The following is a 19,853-nucleotide window of genomic DNA, read 5'->3' on the forward strand; positions in this document are numbered from 1 at the left end:
AATTTTAAATCTGAGATCGATAGATTTTTACTAGCCCAAAGATATTAAGGGAAATGGAGCTAAGGCGGGTGGCTGGAGTTAGGATACAGATCAGCCATGATCTCATTGAATAGCAGAACAGGCTCGAGCGGCTGAATGGCCTATGCCTGTTCCTATGTTCCTATTGTCTACCTGGATTTCCAGAATGCTTAGATGCTCATTAGAAAATAAAAATTAGGTGTAATGATATTATTAGTGAAATAGCAGAATAGATTGGGAGTTGGTTTAAATTGAGTAAAGAAAGCAATTATGAACAGGAAGGGTTCAGATTGGGGCATGGTGACAAGTGGAGTACCCCAGGACTGCCTGCTGGAGATTTTACTGTTCATTAATTTTATCAATAACCTTGAGTGCTACTCTTAAATTAATGAATGATACAGGAATGTGTAGAAGGGTTGGCAATAATGATGAGATAGGTTGCAAGCTGGTTTTAGATAGGTTAAGCGGATGGGCTAATAAATGAAAAATGCCATTTAAAGTGTAAAGTACTGTGTTATGCATAGGCGGTCATCAATGCAAGACATGCCTATTCCATGTATGGGTACGGGTTTAAAATCACAGATCGGGATGGGGATGAAGCAGGGATAGTCATTCACCAATAATTAAAGGTCCACAAGCAATGTGGTAGCTTTAGGGAAAGCAAATTGGATTCCTGTAAATTTTGCTATCATCAATAAAATAACAAACTAAAAGTACAATGTTTAGTTGATATAAGATTTAATTTGTCTACACTAGGAATATTGGGTCCAGCTTTAGTCCCCACATTTGATGATAGATATTGAGGCTTCGGAAAGGATACAGAGGAGGGTGATAAGGATGTACATAGAATCATAGAATGATACAGCACAGAAGGAGGCCATTTGGCCCATCGTGCCTGTGCCGGCTCTTTGATAGAGCTATCCAATTCGTTCCATTCCCCTGCCCTTTCCCCATAGCCCATGTTACGTAAACTTAAGTCAATTAGTAACATAGACAGACTTAGAGAGTTATGGTTATTCACTTTGATGAAACTTAGGCTCAGGGCAGATGTGATTTAGATGTTTAAAATTAGAGAAAATTTTAGTATATTTGTGGACAAGATTTTTAAAATGGATAATGATAGTTATGGGGGATGTTAGTTACGTTTGCCTGGTGACATGTCATGGGTACCCTGGAGCTTGCTTCTTTGCTTTGGAGTTGGGGAGGAATTTTCAGTTTTCATTGAAAATTGGTCACAGTTTTTTTTCCCTCTATTTTTGCATCTTCCCCCCACCCTTCTACGCATTCCCCAGGAGTTAGTGTTAGTAGTCGTTTCGGAGGGAAGTGCAAGAGATTCCATCATCTATTGGGTAGAGTGAGAGCTGATGTGCCTGACAGTATTTTCTTGCATCTCTTTTTGTATGTTCATAGCATTGTGTTTATTAAGGTGACGGCTGCCACTGCTGGAGAATGGGACATTTTTTCCACTTTGTGCTTTCTATGTTCAATGTCAAACACTCCCAGACTAAGCATAGTATGGATTAGATGTAGGCAAAAGCTCCACTAAAAGAAAGAACTTGCATTTATATAGCGCCTTTCACGACTTCAAGGCACCCCAAGGCGCTTTACAGCCAATGACATGTAGTCAATATTGTAATGTAGGAAACGCAGCAGCCAAATTGCACACAGCAAGGTCCCAAAACAGCAATGTGTTAATGATCAGATAATCTGTTTTTAGGTGTTGGCTGAGGGCTAAATATTGGCTAGGATATCAGGGAGAACGCCCCTGCTCTTCTTTGAAATAGTGCCATGGGATGTTTTACATCCACCTGAGAGGGCAGTCAAGGGCCTTAGCTTAACGTCTCATCCGAAAGACAACCCCTCCAATAGTGCAGCACTCCCTCCAGGAGTGTCAGCCTGGATTTTGTGCTCAAATCTCTGGAGTGGGACTGTGAACCTACGACCTTCTGACTCAGAGGCGAGTGTGCTGCCACTGAGCCACAGCTGACACTACATTGCTCCAACCATGTGATTTAATATTAGTTTGAGAAGACCACTCCTGACTGCAGTAATGTGCAAGTTATCCCAACGTCTCTGAATAAGACAGTTATTGCAATGCTAATTAGTACCACATTAGAAGCAGTTTAGTGCTTGGGACTCCTGCCCAAGAGGAACTTGGTTGAGACTAATAAAGGACCATTAGACTAGGCTGAATTCAAACCTACCTCCCAAAGGTGAAGGAAACTGTTCCTATTTAGTACGCCACACAATTTGTCTCAAGTTTTCTGTTTAAAATCCAGAATGGACTGCGTGCAGTTTCAGCTCCAGCAGCAGTGTTCAATTAGTTGCAAAATTATTACAATAGTAACTGACCTTTCAATCTACCTACAGTGATAATTTTGATTTATTTGTTCCTTAAAGGCATAAATGGTCCTCTGCTAAATGCTACCTCTTTAATGAATTGCTGTGGTTCTTCTTTCATTGCATATAGATTGCAGCAGGAATGGCCTATATTGAGCGAATGAATTACATTCACAGAGATTTAAGGGCTGCTAATATACTCGTAGGAGAAAACCTTGTGTGCAAAATAGCAGATTTCGGATTGGCAAGACTCATTGAAGACAATGAATACACAGCACGACAAGGTACATTGTTCTAGTGGCACTACAGCTGCAGTTGTACTCGAGTTTTGTGATGTTTAATATTTATTTGCATCAATGGTGCATAAATGGTCCTCTGCCAATGACATGTCATCTACATGATTTGAAATTTTGCATAGGCTGTTTGTCTTATAGTCCTCTCATACCTTACCCCTTTGAACATTACATTGAATATCCATTGCATCTCTCTATGTATGCAAATGCAACATCCAGGGACAGACACTACTGAAGGTGCCATGATCTAGTCATTTCCATGAACAGTACAGGCAATTATCAGTTGTTCCACTGCTTTCCCCACACGTACTACAAAGAAATGTATCAACAAATCCAGCTCTCAAACCATTAATGGAGTGGAAATTGGTTATGGCCCATTTTTCGTGTTCCAACTGAAAGGCCCAAGGCCAGTCCAAAATTGGTCCTTGGGTCTTATTAACATTTTTGCGCAAGCTGCCGGTGCCTGTCGTGCCTCCACAGGCAGCTCGCACATTTTACTAAAATAAATATCGGGCCACTTGCCTGGCCAGCAGCGGCCCAAAGGTAGGGAGTTGGCACGGCAATGGGGTGGGAGGGGGAGGGGCCGATAGCGAGGACGAAAGAATCCTGAGCAGAGCAGACCCAGCACCTGCTCAATTAGAACCAATTTCTGCAAGAAGGCCTAAAATAAGCATTAGGCCCATCATTTACATGTTGTAGGCAGTCACCCGAGATGCCTGCAAAGCAACCTTTACCGGTATGATGGGGCCCATAAAACAGGGGCAGATTGGGCACGGGACATTGTGCCCCAAAATTAGGCCTTTTTGCTCCTGTTTTCTGCCCAGAAAATCACTTTGAGCAAAAGAAATGGTTACAAGATATGAAATAGGCCATATACACAGCTTAATTAATACAGAAATAGTGCTTCAAACCTATAAAAACCTACTGCAACTCAAATACTCCAACTGTCTCCAATCTGTAATTCTATATATTAAATATCTTAACAGTCCAAAACCACAGACGGCCAGATATCCCTGTCATATGGGTTAGGCTCATGTGAGCACTTTTGCAGGTAACCAAGTTTAGACTGTATGAACTACAAAAGAATATTTTTTAATTCACAATATGCACTGAAATAACTAAAAAAAATAATCTGGATTTGCATATTTGTTAGTGCAGAAATATTGTTTCAATCCTCAAAATAGTTCATTTGGACTAGTCAGTGATGGACAGATTCTGCTATTACGAGTCTATCTTCCTATCCTGCTGGTGAATTATTGACTTAATTACTTATTTAATATTTGTTCAGTAAACATGATAAACTTTAGCGATGCACTTATTTGGCACACAGCACCTGCACTATTCCATGGAATTCAATAAGTCATACTCAATAACAACCCATATCCTTGGTTGCAGTTCTACCCTGGAGTACTTTTCTACTTCTAGACTCTCCAGCCAGGGGAAAGATCTTCTCAACATCTACCCTGTCAAGCCCTCTCAGAAACTTATATGCTTCAATGAGCTCACCTCTCATTCTTCTAAACTCGAGAGAGTATAGGCCCAGTTTACTCAATCTCTCCTCATAGGACAACCCTTTCATCCCAGGAATCAATCTAGTGAACCTTTGTTGCATCATCTCTAAGGCAAGTCTATCCTTCCTTAGTTAAGGAGACCAAAACTGCATACAGTACTCTCATGGTCTCATCAAAGCCCTGTACAATTGTAGCAAGACTTCCTTACTCTTGTACTCCAGCCCCCTTGCAATAAAGGCCAACATACTATTTGCCTTCCCAATTGCTTGCTGTACCTGCATGTTAACTTTCTGTGCTTTGTGTACAAGGACACCCAAATCTCTCTGAACACCAATATTTAATAGTGTTTCACCATTTAAAAAAAATTTTGTTTTTTTTACTCTTCTTACCAAAGTGAATAACTTCACATTTCCCCACATTATACTCCATCTGCCACCTTCTTGCCCACTCACTTAACCTGTCTCCATCCCTTTGCAGATTCTTTGTGTCCTTCTCACAACATACTTTCCCACCTAGCTTTGTATCGTCAGCAAACTTGGATACATTACACTTGGTCCCTTCATCTAAGTCATTAATAGCTGAGGCCCAAGCACTAATCCATGCGGCACCCCACTAGTTACAGACTGCCAACCTGAAAATGAGCTGTTTATTCCTACTCTCTGTTTTCTGTCCGTTAACCAATCCTCTATCCATGCTAATATATTACCCCCCAATCCCATGAGCCCTTATCTTGTGCAACAACCTTTTGAGTGGCACCTTATCGAATGCCTTTTGAAAATCCAGATATACTACATCCACTGGTTCCCCTTCATCTACCCTGCTAGTTACATCCTCAAGAAACTCTAATAGATTTGTCAAACATGATTTCCCTTTCCTAAAATCATGGTGACTCTGCATAATCATGTTATGATTTTCTAAATGCCCCGTTAACACAACCTTAATAATGGATTCCAGCATTTTCCCAACTGATGTCAGGCTATCTGTTACAGAAACCGGATGGAACAGGAGTTAAAATCCAAGCAGTCCACTTACTGCTCTTTTACTGCCCAGTGGCCATTTTAACTCTGCTGTTTTCTTGGGTGGTTGAGGCATCCACCTGAATCAGGCAGGAGCCTTATGAATACATGTAAATTGGGGTTCTATCAGGTACATAGGACTCTAAAGCTTTTTTAATGGCCTACTAGGTGGTGCATCCTCTGTGGAGCAGGGGTGGGGCCAGGAGGAGCAGGAGTTCTCCTCTGGGGCCCCGTGAAAAAGGTTTGGGCTGCCACTGCCCCAGCCCCCCCCCCCACCCCACCCCCGCCTATTGCATTCACAAAACTCTCCCTCCCGCCAATGACTTACCTGAGTGCCCGTTGGGCGGCCTCCAGACCACCTGATATTCGCTGGCCAGATGCCAGCGAGGCCCAGTCATTAAAATTCCCCCTCTCATATGTAATACCATGGGAGATCAATCAGTAACATAGCTGTTAAACTTTGCTGGCTCCTTGCATAGTGGAAATAACTAGTTTACAATTTCTGTGCTAAACTATACTGAGATCAGTTTTTCTGTACAGTGACTTTTTAACTTTTTTTCATCAACCACAGAAGTTATCTGGCTTCAGTAATTCTCTTTGAATGTTTTAGACAGACCCTCTTCAATGACTCAAGATAGACTCGCTAATTTGAAAAAGGCAGACTGATAAATACTTTTGAATCAATTACTGAAAATTTGCAAATTTAAATAACTATTCAATTGAAAAAAACTGGCAATCAAAACCACATTTGAACAGATCACATAGCACATTCATATTTGAATTGAATAGCTTGACCGCTTTCCTCACACGTATTTTCGGACAAACTGATTACTTGCAACAAAATGACATGGGACATTATTCTGTGAGTGGCTGAATGGCCTACTCCTATTTAGCATGACAAAATTAAAGAGGCCAATACCATGCTAAACCTTTCTTCAGTTTTTCTCTGTATAGTCTCTCTAGACTAGACAAGAGTGCTTCACTTTTGTCACAGGCAGTTCTAGCCTTTTTTGATTCAGAAACAAGCTAAAGAGCAAAGCAAGAATATTACCTTTCCTTTTCATTACAGGTGCCAAGTTTCCTATAAAATGGACAGCGCCTGAAGCTGCTCTTTATGGAAAGTTTACAATCAAGTCTGATGTGTGGTCGTTTGGTATCCTCTTGACAGAGCTGGTTACCAAGGGGAGGGTTCCATATCCAGGTAAGAATGATAATACACATTTATAGAAATAATAGTTACCATATGAGCTCCAAGTAATAACCGTCTGAAACTTAATGCACAGCGCAATTTTCAGGCTTAATCATATATCGTATTTCTCTGTCCACTATTTTAACAGAGACACTAACGCTTGTACAATAATATCACACAGCATAATTCCCAGGCTCTAGTGTTTGACACCTTGAAGCCTAGCAACTGGAGTCCAGTCCTTTCCAGCTTTGAGGACCTAAACAGGTTGAATAACTGTACTTTGGAATCTTATGCAGTGGAGCTGGAATAGTTCCATTTCCTGATAGTTTTCCCTTGTTTCCTCTTGTTGGAGAGGGAGTGAATGAATAGCGTTAGTAGCATGATCCATCAAGATCATGGAGCGATACGCCATGATTGGAGGCATTGAGGAAAAAGAAATCAGAAAAGAAGGAACGAGAAGGATAAAAAAGAAAAGGAGGCAACGACTTAAAAAAAAGGATGGAGTGTCTCGACAGAGCAAAACCCTGGAGAAAGAGAAGCATAAGTGAATGCTTCCCCTTCAGCACAGTAATTAGTTTTCATTCTCTGTTTCCTCTTTAATGCTATGAGCCTCCTCTGTCTGAGAGGATGAGCTGAAGACCTGTCACCCCAGCCTCTGTCAATGTTAAGAGATGCACATGAGTGAGATTGTTTGATTTGCCCTTTCCCTCCCCCATAATTTTATAATGGCACAATTGAGATCAGGAGCTCACTGTGTTAGGAATTTTAAGGGCAAACCCTTTCCCCTTTATTCCACAGTGCATTTTGTGGGGGCATTCATAAAGTAACTGCTTGAGATTAGGGCCCTCAATAAAGAGCTGGGAATTAAGACTGAGATGATTAATTACAAAGATGTACTTAACCCGATGTGTAATGCTTTCTTTGGGAATCATGACAAAAATGCACAGTAACATGGACTGTGTTAATAGAGAGGGTTTTTTTTGGTTTATTGGACAGGAAGGCAGAAGTAATTTACGTTTTGCCAAACCTTTAGACATATCAGAGAGTGAGTCATGAGGGACCAATTATTAACCTGATTATCCTGGATCTGCTTGTGTCTGTTAGGAATGAACAATCGTGAAGTACTGGAGCAGGTGGAACGAGGATATCGGATGCCATGTCCAAATGCTTGCCCAGGTTCTCTGCATGAGCTTATGATCCAGTGTTGGAAGAAAGATCCAGAAGAAAGACCCACCTTTGAATACTTGCAGTCCTTCCTAGAGGACTACTTCACAGCAACAGAACCCCAGTACCAACCTGGGGAAAACCTGTAGATCCCTTTGGCAGTTGGAACATTCCTTAGCCAATGAAAAACTGTATTTCTCACCATATGATCAACCTCTTCTAAGGCCGCTGAACCTGGAGTCTTAGCTCTAATGTGACTGCAGCCTAAAACTTGAAGGAACTCATCAAGTATGAGAGCAACTAGCACACTTCCAATTAACAGGCCCCCCAAATAGTTTTGGGTTAATGGCAGCTTCTTTCTTTGCTGCACTTAATATTTCTCATTTTTAAACGCAGAACACTGAAAAATGGTTCCACAGTGGCGGGAGGGGGATATGACTGAAACATACTGATGCTAGTCAGGCTCCAGGCACTGAATTTCAGATCTACTTGACGGGCTCTGTAACAGAACCCAGAGCACAGCCATTGCCCGTGGTTTGTACCCGTTTATTGGAATGTCGCTCTGAAACGCACTGTATAATAAGAGGACTGATCTGCTATGCTTATTTAACAATGTTGCATAGGACCATGCTAAAATGGCTAATTTTTTTTCTTTCTAATTAATATTTCACTGAGCTTTTATATTTGATTTGCCATATTCCAGAAGTATTTTATTCTGTTCTTTGTACAATTTTGTAGGTCTACAAACAAGGAAATGCATTTAAAATGCCTACTTTTTTACAATGGTGTAAAGCCGGCAGAGATGGTCTAGTTTAGTCACTGAAAAGCTTGTACTTCGGCTGTAAATACAGTCTATTTAGTACTAGTATTTTATGAGTTCAAATAATGGTTATGAAGAAGGAACACGATTGAATAATTTACAAGGCAAGATATAGGATAATGTGATGCTACTAAGTTTGAGTCACTGGGTATAATAAAAGTACTCGTTATTTGTGAACAGGGTAGCAGTTTTATATATAAACATCTGAAAAGATAAGGGTTTACTGGGCTGGGTTGAAATATTGGGGTGGAGTGGTGTAGAGGAACTATGTCAGGATGGGAGTTAATAAGAAAATGTGTTTTTATCCCGTCAAATCAAGACTGAAGACTACAATTGTCCCTATGTGTCAACCACTTAAAAAGCCTGCTTTCAATATGTGGAGCAGCTTGGCGCAGCGATGTAAAGTGAGACGTTAAGGGGGCTGCTGCCATTGTGATCGCATCTCACGGTTGGTCTGGCTGACAAGATTTCAATCAGCTTGTCTCCAAAATTTTTGTTAAGTGCCACTTTGAGAATACACTGGTACTGTATTACGCCCATCGCCTTCTGAGAAAGGCTTGTGCTACGGACAACATAGGGCCAAGCCATCAGGAGGCTGAACGTCTTCGATCCTGCCCTGAAACAAAACAACATGATCATTCTGAGAAGTGAAATGTGTCTCCTAATTTCTTCAGTAAAGATGATCAGATCCGTTTGGGGCAGCCAAGAAGCTTCAGGTTCAGAATCAAATAATTAAATTTCAGCAACGTTTTTGGAGAAAAAAGGAACTGGATTTAATTTTTTTTCTACAAATTGTTTAATTGTGCATTATTTAAGTGTTTTATTCACCTACCTAACCTGATCCGGATTGTCGATCCGATAATTATTTTCTCATCGTTACTTGTGAAAATTACTGAAGATTAAATTTTTGCTTGCTCTAAAACCTGCATTATTTCTTAATGTTTCTCAGAATAGAGAACTGGATTTTCTTACCAGGACAGCATTGTACAGTTTTTGTTGCACATTATGTAAATTTGTTATTTTAGTGTGTTCGCAAGTGAAACCAATAGCAACAAAATATCATTGAATTAAAATTACTTTTACAGTCATTCTCGGCAAACAGGCTCCAATAAAATGTGGATATTTTTTCTTTTCCTTCAGTTTTTTTTCCTTCCCCTCCTCTCCTGAAAGTTCTGACTCCTATGGAAATATGGTTTCACAAGTCCTGCTACCCCTCCTATACCTCACCAAAGTGGCCATTCTTCATATGTGAGCCTAGACAGTGAGGGGCCAATTTTCGGTTTCGGTGGATATTGGGCGGGCCGTGGTTGGACCAAACCCGCCACCTGTGTCACTGGCGAGAGGCCTGCCCAATTTTCATGGTTGGGGGGGTCTTATTACCATTCCGTTGGTAAGCTACTCACTCATTTCAAGAAGCTCGCTGATCAGAGAAGCCTTAAAGTCCAGCAGTTCCACCATGGAGCCCAGCCAACCTAGCTAAGTAAAAGGGAGGAGGAGGCGATCCTGGAGAAGTCCGCAGAGGGTTGGGCAAAACAGTGGTCAATTTTTTGGGGGGCCAGGAGGAGCATTAATACTCCTGACCCCACAAAAATCATTTCAAAACCTTTAACTTACCCTTTCTGGAGCATTCTGCTGCAGTCCCTTTGAGCACTGCTGGTAAGTCCACTCAATGCAAGTACCAATGGGCAGAGTGTGTGCAGCACATGCTCTGCCCATTGGCTCCTGAAAATTTCATCAGGGTCCTGTTGATGTCATAGGATCCTGATTTGCATGACCTAATGAGGTGCCCGCAGTTTTCAGGCCACCCTTATCCAGGACTCTACCAAAATGGCGGAGGCCCAGATGTTGGCGGAAAAGATTGTCATCGTTCTGCCACCCCATTCCCGACCCCGAGTGAAGCTAAAAAAGCCGGGGCCTGAGTGTCAACAGACTATTCATCATAGAGGAAATCACAGCTCCATTAAAGAGTGGGAAATCTCCATATTGATTTTATACATGTGAATAACGAAGCCTCAGGGCTTTGTATTACTTGATGAGAATCTTTTGTGACTGGTCAGCTGTGACCCACATTTGTCCTTTGGTTAAATAAACTATTAATTGTTACTGTTTGCCATTTTCTGCTTGTGTATTGTTGCAGACTTCTCATATCAACTACAACTGTTCAATTTACATGGTTATTTTTTGTCTAATAGGGTCACTGAAGCACCTTAATGTTGGGGTGAGGACAATTCAGTTTCTTTCATAAAAGTGTTCTGCAGTTTGTTAAAAACACTTCCAAGAAGATACAATGATGCAGAGACCCAGTTAAATAATTCACACTCTCCAAATTATATAGCCCTAAATGTTGTTAATATAACTCTCTCAAAAAGCTCCAATTATAGAAATAATTCTTGTATGTGAGTAGTTAATACATTATAAGAATATTATTCACAGGTAATTGTTTTTCTATTTGGGAAAGATAAGAGTTTACCTTCTGACAAAGAGAAAGAGATAATTAAGCCAGTTTAATTGCTACAGTGCAGATTTACACGTTCTGTTTACATTGGTACCCTGTACCGCTCTGATTTGAATCAAACTAAATTCATTAAATTGACATTTGAAGATCTGGATGACTGAGAAACTCCTCATTCAACTGTTGCCCACTCACCTTCTGACATCACTGCATCTGAAACATATTTCAACACAGTCAATACGATGATCTCAATTCTGTGATTAAAATGTTGCTTAAAGTCTTTTTTATAAGGCCAAATTAAGTAAAGCAATTATCAATAGATTAAAAGATAATTAGCTGAGAAATCAAGCTTTGCATTTCCTTCCTCTCGTTAAGAAAGATGAAGAAAGCATTGTTTGGAAGCAGTAATTAACAAAATAGATGGATCATCAGTTTAACAAAGTATTTTTGGAGATTCATTTCGATTTCCAAAGTTCCGTTTGTTCCTCAGGAATGAATCCCTAGACTACTGCTTAAATCATTTTTGCTATCAAGCCAGTTTGTTTTATAGACTACAGACCAAATTTCTTGTAACATTTTTTGCATGTTAACTATTGGGCTAACTCACTGATTGTTGTTTGAGAGGGCCATTTATATAAAAAATAATAAAACACCTTGGGATGCAAGCGAGAAGAACAGTTGTGTGTGCAGCTGTGCTTCTTTGAGAATCATAGAAAGGTTACAGCACGGAAGGAGGCCATTCGGCCCATCAAGTCCGCGCCAGCTCTAAGCAAGAGTAATCCAGCTAGTCCCACTCCCCCGCCCTATCCCCGTAGCCCTGCAAATTTTTTCTTTCAAGTACTTATCCAGTTCCCTTTTGAAGGCCATAATTGAATCTGCCTCCACCACCCCATCAGGCAGTGCATTCCAGATCCTAACCACTCGCTGTGTAAAAAAGTTTGGTTCTTTTGCCAATCACCTTAAATTCATGTCCTCTGGTCCTTGACCCTTCTGCCAATGGGAAGAGTTTCTCTCTGTCTACTCTGTCTAGACCTGTCATGATTTTGAATACCTCGATCAAATCGCCTCGCAACCGTCTCTGTTCCAAGAAGAATAATCCCAGCTTCTCCAGTCTATCCACGTAACTAAAATCCCTCATCCCTGGAATCATTCTAGTATTCTCTTCTGCACCCTTTCTAAGGCCTTCACATCTTTCCTGAAGTGCGGTGCCCAGAACTGGACACAATACTCCAGTTGTAGCCAAACCAATGTTTTATAAAGGTTCATCATGACTTCCTTACTTTTGTATTTTTTGCCTCTATTTATAAAGTCCAGAATCCGTATGCCTTTTTATCCACTTTCTCAACCTGCCCTGCCACCTTCAACAATTTGTGCACATATACCCCCAGATCTCTCTGTTCCTGCATCCCTTTTAGAGTTGTGCCCTCTAGTTTATATTGCCTCTCCTCGTTCTTCCTATTGAAGTGTATCACTTCACATTTTCCTGCATTAAATTTCATCTACCACATATCGGCCCAGGCCACCAGCCTGTCTATGTCCTCTTGAAGTCTATCACTATCCTCCTAACTGTTTACTACCCTTCCAAGTTTTGTGTCATCTGCAAATTTTGAAACTGTGTCCTGACCACCCAAGTTCAAGACATTAATATATATCAAGAAAAGCAGTGGTCCCAGCACCGACCCCTGAGGAACACCATTGTACACCTCACTCCAATCTGAAAAACAACCGTTCACCACTGCTCTCTGTTTCCTGTCCCTTAGCCAATTCTGTATCCATGTTGCAACTTTCCCCTTTATTCCATGGGCCACAATCTTGATGATAAGCCTACCATGCGGCATTTTATCAAACGCCTTTTGAAAGTCCATATACACAACATCAACTGCATTGCCCTCATCTACCCTCTCTGTTACCTCATCAAAAAACTCTATCAGGTTAGTTAAATACAATTTGCCTTTAACAAATCCATGCTGGCTTTCTCTAATCAATCCACCCTCATCCAAGTGACGGTTAATTCTGTCCCAGATTATCGTTTCTAAAAGTTTCCCCACCACTGAGGTTAAACTGACTGGCCTATAGTTGTTGGGTTTTAACAGTTTCATTTTCACTTTAATAGTTCGCAGTTTACAATGGATTTTGGACCTCGGGGAGAGCTTGTTTTTACTGAGGAGATATTTTAACTACGAACCTATGACCATTTTTTTTTAAGGACACAAAGTTAAAAATATGCTTAAAACTAAGGATTGGTGAAAATGCCAGATTCAGGTCGGTTTAGATACTGAACCTGCCCAAGGACCAAATTGCATGACAGGCACTGCAGCCATAATACCTTCTGACACGCCGTATTGGTGTCTCTATTGCTCTGTGCAGGTGTGTGCTAATAATTTTATCTTTATTTGTTTTAAATACCATAGGTACAATTTTAAAAGGGAAAAACAGGTGGGTTGGGGGCAGGGGGGCAGTCAAAATCACAACCATTTTGGGTTGGTGATTAAAACCGTTCAAGGAGGCTGCGGGCCTCCATCTTCCCAGAGTTTCCAATTTCAACCCCTGGGGGCCAGGATTGCTGGGCCTTCTCTTTTAGACCATGTGAAAGGAGGCAAGAAGGCCCGAAACTAACATGTAAGTGCCTTTCTGGCATAGGTTGTGGGCTCAGAGGAGCAGGAGTGCTTCCCCCAGGCCCAACAAGCCTACCTGCAGCGACCTCCCAATGATCGCGGATCCCCTCCCGATCTCCGTCCCCTTCCCCTACGATCGTGAACCCCCCAATCTCCAACCCCCCCAAACGATCACAGACCCGCCCTCGATCACCGAACCCCCCCACGATCGCGAACCCCCGCATGACCCCCTGATTCCCCACCCACCATCGATCGTGGACCCCGCAATGACACCTGATCCCGATACCCCCCCCCCAAGACTGACCCCTCCCCCACCATGACTGACTCCCCCCTGTGACCCCCATGCCCACCGGTGCCCCTGTGCCAACCCATGCCCCCCCTCCATCCATACAAACAAAGACTTATCTGAAGCCTTACCGATACAGACATTGTGGTGGTTCCTTTATATGACATTTTTATATAAGAAGTCAGCTTTTCCTGTATTACTTGGGTAGATTCAGTATCTGTACCGATCCCAGTCTGGCATTGTAAGAGATAGTAAGATGTTGGATCTCCTCACGTAGAGCAGTACTCCTTGCTCCTGATTTGGTCTTTTCCCAATTTATTCCTGTGTAACCATAAACATCTTCCTGTCTATTCCTGTGTACTGTCAGAAATTACACAAAGCTAAGAAAATGTTGCAATTATACCATCCTGCTAAAAAACAAAAATGCCATCTCCATAATGAATTAGATGAAGGATTGAGATCAAATAGGCTGAATGGGCTTCTTCATCCAAACCTGTCTTGTGATCTTGTAACTAGTTGCAATTAGCTTACATTCAAATTCCCAGCTCAGCCCGTTATTTTTGAGCTGGGGGCTCACATTCACCAAGATAGGATTGTCCTAGACGCTGGTGGTTTGAAGGGCAGGAGAGGGTTTTCCCAAATGCAAAGCAAATTTACTGCACGGTTCTCCTCAGGGTCTCCTGTTTTAAATCTGCATCTTTACTAATTAGAAAAAAGGGACTACAGAACTGCTTTAAAATATAATTAAGTTGGAGGCTGATCTGGAGCTACCACATGTTGACTTTGATAAGCCTGACTCTTTTTTCTCAGCATATTGTAGCTCCAGCTGAATGCACTACCTTAATTATTAGCTTCGCCTAAGCGACAAGTCAAAGCACAGATAAGCGACGCAGAGACCAGGCAAGTTGCGGAACAAAGACATTTGAAAGGCTATGTTTGTTTTAAATAATATATGTGTATATATATATATCAGCCATATAACAGCAAGGTGGTCAAGTGTTATTCAACAACAACGGGCAGATGTGCTGTGAGGAGAGAGCTGGTGATGTCATGTTACTAAGTAGAACTTATTGTAGGGACATATAATAAAATCCTCTGTCCACATTGGTTTTAAAATAAAATCAAAGTGACAAAAACAGGTTATTGGAGACTATAACACAATGACTAGGGCTTTTCTAATATGCTTTCTGCCTTGTATTATTTTTAAAAATCTAATTTAGATTATTTGTGGATCTATAACAGGGGCATGTGAAATCAGATGATTTAATTAAACCTTTGTTAGCTTTTGATAGTTTTATGATCTTTTTATATTCATAATTGTCTGTTAAAGGTCATGTATGAAGCAGTTCTGTTTTTAAATTACTTTTCTCGCACTTTTTATATCTCCTGTAAAAACTTGAACGTTTTTTTTGTGTAAACACAGTGGCATCTGAGTTCAAGGGCGACCCTGCAGATCTTTCTCAGAGAGCTGTTAAAGTACCTAAATTAAATGAGCTTGACCGGTCTAACTCCAGTTCCTGAGTCCAGTGCACATAATGTCCTTCATAACTGGAGCTAAAATATCCATATATTTTAGGCATTAAACTTTCATTGTCACTTAAGTAATAATATTATAATTGATAATTTCTTTGTCAGAATTATTCTAAATGGCGAATGATCTCACACCAACCCCTCTTGAGTCTATTAAATCATACTCACCACTTTAGCTGACATGTGTTCCAACCTAGTCATTGCCAAACATGCCTTTGAGTAAGAAAAATTAAGTTATGCAGTGACATTAATATCTACAACTTTGAAAAGTGATCCAGATGCTCCAATATTGGAAAGTTCAGATTCGCAACTGAGACCAATTTCAAATTCCACCCTTATTTAATGTTGATCAGCAGCCAATTCCAGGAGGGTGATCTCATCAAATCTTCTCCTGGTCTGGGAGACTTCTGATATTATGTTAAATGTGTTTCTGGTGGATTAATCAAGGAGCAGGTGATGCTTGAAGATGTTCATGAGCTGGGCTTTTCTACTCCCTTAAGTGAGATTGGTGGCTTTAGATTTGACTTGGGGGGGGATGGGGGAAGGGGTTTATACAAAATAAAGTTTAAAAGCCATAAATAGATAATATCTAAACTAGCAAATCTCTGCGGCATTGCTCATGAGTTAGAAGAGTGATGGAGAAAGTGTTACAGGAAGTGAGTGTGACACGTACACAAAGTGCATTCTACATGCAAGATTTTTAGTATATTATCGAGTTTAAAAGGAACAAAATATCATAGTTATTCCCCTGCAATTTTGAAATTAACTTTGAAAGTAACTTTATGATGTCACACTATGTATCTTTTAATTAATGTGTTAAAGTTGTGTTTTTAGACTGAAAGCAGTTCTTTTTCATTACCTTATTTAAACACCATTGCCTGTATTATCCAATGTAGTTTGATCCTTTTATTTTAATATCCCATAGTACTTACAAACATAAAGAAAATGTAGGAAAGAAAACCTTCTTCAACCAATAATCCATCAGTAGCTGTGGGTATTACTGAGGTTAAATACAGAAGAAAGCTTTGAAGTGCAGATGTATTCACACTATGGGCATATGTTCTATTCAGTTATGTTTCCAGAGCATCATGAATTGCCAGTCATTTAGCTGAGACATAAAGGGCCCATTGTCTTTAATTTGTTAAAAATATTTGTAAACGCTCTTAATTGGTAGGGGTCCAGTTGCTGTCAGAGATGGGAAGACCTTGCATTGCAAAGTTAGCCATTTTCAAGAATAATTTGGCTGAATATTGCCTCTGCTATATCACCACGAATTTGTTCTTGATGTTTCATCTGGACGTTGGCAGAGAGGAAAAGAGTCTGGTGAGAGATGAGAGACAAAGAGAGAGATTCCATTCAGTTCCAGGGATATCAAAGAGAGAGATTCCAAACAGTACCAGGGATATCAATCAGCAAACTAAAAGCCAATATAAACAGATTTCAACATTGCATTCTTATAGATCCTTTGAAGCGAGTAGGGGTAATTTTGACTTTGGGTGATGGTGTAAAACAAACAGTATCGATTCAGCCACCCGTTATACATCTCTCCCAATTTTAATTTCCATTAACTTCACCCAAAGTCAAAACTACCTCCTGTGTGTGTCTGGATAATCAGCTTTAATTTCTTTTATGGTAAGCGAAAAAATTTTCAAAAAGAAAATAAAAATGTATCACAGCAGGTTGTGGGGTTATCTCAGGAGTGAATCGCAAGACAATAACATAGCTTTGATACTGAGATGCTTTCAGCTCCAGCTTGATGTTAAAGGTCTGTGATGGCCCTGTTAGGCAAATATCTGCGATTGCTGAGAATGCCATCCCCAACAGCACTTGTTTTTGTCAAATAAACTAGGAGAGCAAGAAGAGCCTGTTACAGTTTCAGGGGAAGATAGGTTGGCTCTGCAATAGTTGTGGATCTATATTTAATTTGTGTATATTAAAATGTGAAGTACTTTGCTGCCCTTTGCTGTCAGTCACTGTTAGATTCTTGCAATCGCCTTTCTGTATTGTGCCAGGTTCCTGTATTTTCCCACACCATGCCAGTTTGTCACACCTTGTCCTTGACCCTGTTATGAGATTCCCTGTCCATCTGTTCCACTGCATCTGTACACAAACAGGTTTTGATTTAGTCGCCCACTTTTGTCATCTTCTAAACTTTTTGAACAACATTTATGGAGTGGTCTAGAAGAGTGTGTGAAATTTAAATCCATATTAATTTTTCTAACCAAACATGCAGACATTGAATCCAAAACATTACCTTTCTATACAAAATACAGACAGTTGCCGTGTGTGGGTTACATTCAGTGCAGAAGGAACTGGACCCTATAAAGTTGTATTCAAGCGTAAAGTTGTGCAACCATTTTATTTTCATATTTAACATATCAAAGGCAGAATTACAGCAGTCTCCAAAATGCTGAAAAGTGCATCAAAGTGAATTTCAAAATTGCAAAATTTGCTCAGGAATTAGCCTGCAAACAACCCTAGAAAATAGAAAATATCTCAACACTTAAATCCCCCTTTAGAAAATGCAAAATGTGCTTGTTTGGACCCTTGGCACTGTGGTGGGTTTTTAAAAGTAGGAGCAAAACAGACTCCTAAAGTCACATCGGAACCAGAATTAGCCTTAAAATTGTCCCAGCTGACTTTTTGATGAAGTTAAATCTTTTTTTTGGCCATTTTTTGTTTTCTTGGCATTGAACCATTGCTTGTTTCTTTTCATTGGATGTTTATTTGTTCTCTTTTGTTTGGCTTCAATTTTACTAATGTGCCCCACCATTCAAAGCACTTTGCCTGACGATGGGTGTCTTGCCTGGCCCCTCACCATTAGCAGTCTCCTGGCTTCATCTCAGCACAAAAACAGCAAAAAATACCCTGTCTCAGATGGAATTTTAGCCCCTAATTTCTGAAGTAAGAGCCTATTATTGTATCATTGGTGAGATAGACACAGCTTTACAATTAATTAAAATTATTGTTTTGTCAATGTCAAAAGTTCAATCGATCAAATCTACTTCTCAAATTAAAAGATCTAAATTTTAACATCACTGGATTAAATGTTCATGGTCATAAAATTGCAAAAGTCATAAATATTACCAAGTCATAAAGATTACAAAGATAAGTGCAGATATGGGACACCATTCAGTGCATTTGCATCTATAAAATCCCCTCTCATTTACTTCATAACTCAATCCCCTCACAGTGAGGATGCTTCTGTGCACCACTTTCAGAGCTTTGTGTCTTGGTGACCAACACTTAAAGTTTATCCACTTTTACAAATGGTCTCTGCCTCAATTACTAAAGCATCCCCTGCTCTCTGTGTTTTAAAGTACATCCAGCACCAGGCATTATAAACTTTTATCTTTCTCTTGCTCCACCAGGACTGTGAGGCGATGAAAGGAGCTGAAGAGCAAACATAGAAGCATTAGTTTCAAACCTCATTTCCCATTCCATTTCTAAGGTAAGTTCAATACAGTTAAGAGTGTTGAACTGTGTGCAGGTCCTTTGATCAGGTAAAGAATCTAAACACGAATTGCTGGAGTACTGGGCGCTGGACTGAGTGGAACTTCAAATGGAAGAGTAAGCTTCCCATAGGGCAGAATACATCATGATGGCTGAACTAACAATGACATTGATGGCACCAGCAGAGATGGTCCATATTGTTCAGCCTACCTGCAAAAAGTAAAACAGGAAGATATTATACTTGTATATAGCACCTCATCATGTTGTGAGGACGTTCTAAAGCTCTTTATAGCCAATGGATTACTTTTGAATTGTAGCCACTTGTCATTTGGCAAATGCAGCAGACATTTTCCACATAGCAGGGTCCCACAAATAGCAATTCAAATAGTGCCAGTGAATTTTTACGTACACCCGATATCCGAGACCCCTCCCTACCTCCGATCACCAACTCTTCTTTTGAGTCGATCACCTCTGCCCTCCCCCGCCCCCCCCCCCCCAATCTTCTCCACAGCATCTCCCAGCCCCACATCCTCCAGGGCTCGTGATTTCTCCCTTCTCTTCAATCTCTGGCTGCGGTGTGCTGCCACAGGCCCTCCCACTCGACAGCCGGCCAGCCTGTGAATCAGGCTGACTGCTGGACGAGAAACCTGGAAGTAAAATTTTTATCCTTCAATTAGGTCGTGATTGCACATTCCGACTCGCCAACTGTACTTCCGGGTTTCGTGTTCGATTACCTTCCGCCCTGCCCTCTTCCCAGCTCCATGTAAAAATCATGCCCAATGTGTACTTCTTTTAAATGCAATGTTTGAAGTTATTCAAAGTTTAAAGTTCAGATTAATGTAAGATAGTGGGATACACGTAACAGAAATAAAATGCAGTTGAAAAAGTGTTTTATAAAAACATATATACCTAGGATGAACATGTTACGACTGTGAATATATATTTACTTTCTTTTAGGATCTTTAACTAATATTAAGTGCCAGCTTGACTCTGTTGGAGCAGCCCCCTCTAAGCCAGACAGTTGAAGGTTCAAGCCTCACCTCATGACTTGAGTACAAAACCGATACTCCAACGCAGGATTATGCAGCTATACAATAGAACTGTTTAAAATGATGAAAGGATGGTCTAGTATGAGTGCCCTTAGATACAAGATTAAATATAAGAGA

At 40.6% G+C, this 19,853-nt stretch overlaps 1 protein-coding gene and 1 long non-coding RNA gene across 8 annotated transcripts in view; one reads left to right on the forward strand and one right to left on the reverse strand.

The window, feature by feature from the left end:
- LOC137342642 (tyrosine-protein kinase Fyn-like) overlaps positions 1-10,459 on the forward strand; it is a 235,288-nt gene extending 224,829 nt beyond the window's left edge. For all 7 annotated transcript variants that reach the window (XM_068006681.1, XM_068006679.1, XM_068006682.1 and 4 more), the window contains 3 exons: positions 2,489-2,642; positions 6,248-6,379; positions 7,472-10,459. In XM_068006681.1, coding sequence (XP_067862782.1) covers positions 2,489-2,642; positions 6,248-6,379; positions 7,472-7,680 — 495 coding nt within the window. In that variant the 3' untranslated portion in view covers positions 7,681-10,459. The remainder of the gene's footprint in view (positions 1-2,488; positions 2,643-6,247; positions 6,380-7,471) is intronic.
- A 5,732-nt stretch (positions 10,460-16,191) lies between these two features.
- LOC137342850 (uncharacterized) lies at positions 16,192-17,526 on the reverse strand. Its single transcript, XR_010967366.1, has 3 exons — positions 17,489-17,526; positions 17,184-17,334; positions 16,192-16,554 (listed from the first exon to the last, which is right to left on the reverse strand). It is a non-coding gene; the product is annotated as an uncharacterized lncRNA (long non-coding RNA).
- Positions 17,527-19,853: the final 2,327 nt, after the last annotated feature.

The sequence above is a fragment of the Heptranchias perlo genome, chromosome 26, assembly GCF_035084215.1.
Source record: "Heptranchias perlo isolate sHepPer1 chromosome 26, sHepPer1.hap1, whole genome shotgun sequence".
In the NCBI taxonomy this organism is placed as follows: Eukaryota; Metazoa; Chordata; class Chondrichthyes; order Hexanchiformes; family Hexanchidae; genus Heptranchias; species Heptranchias perlo.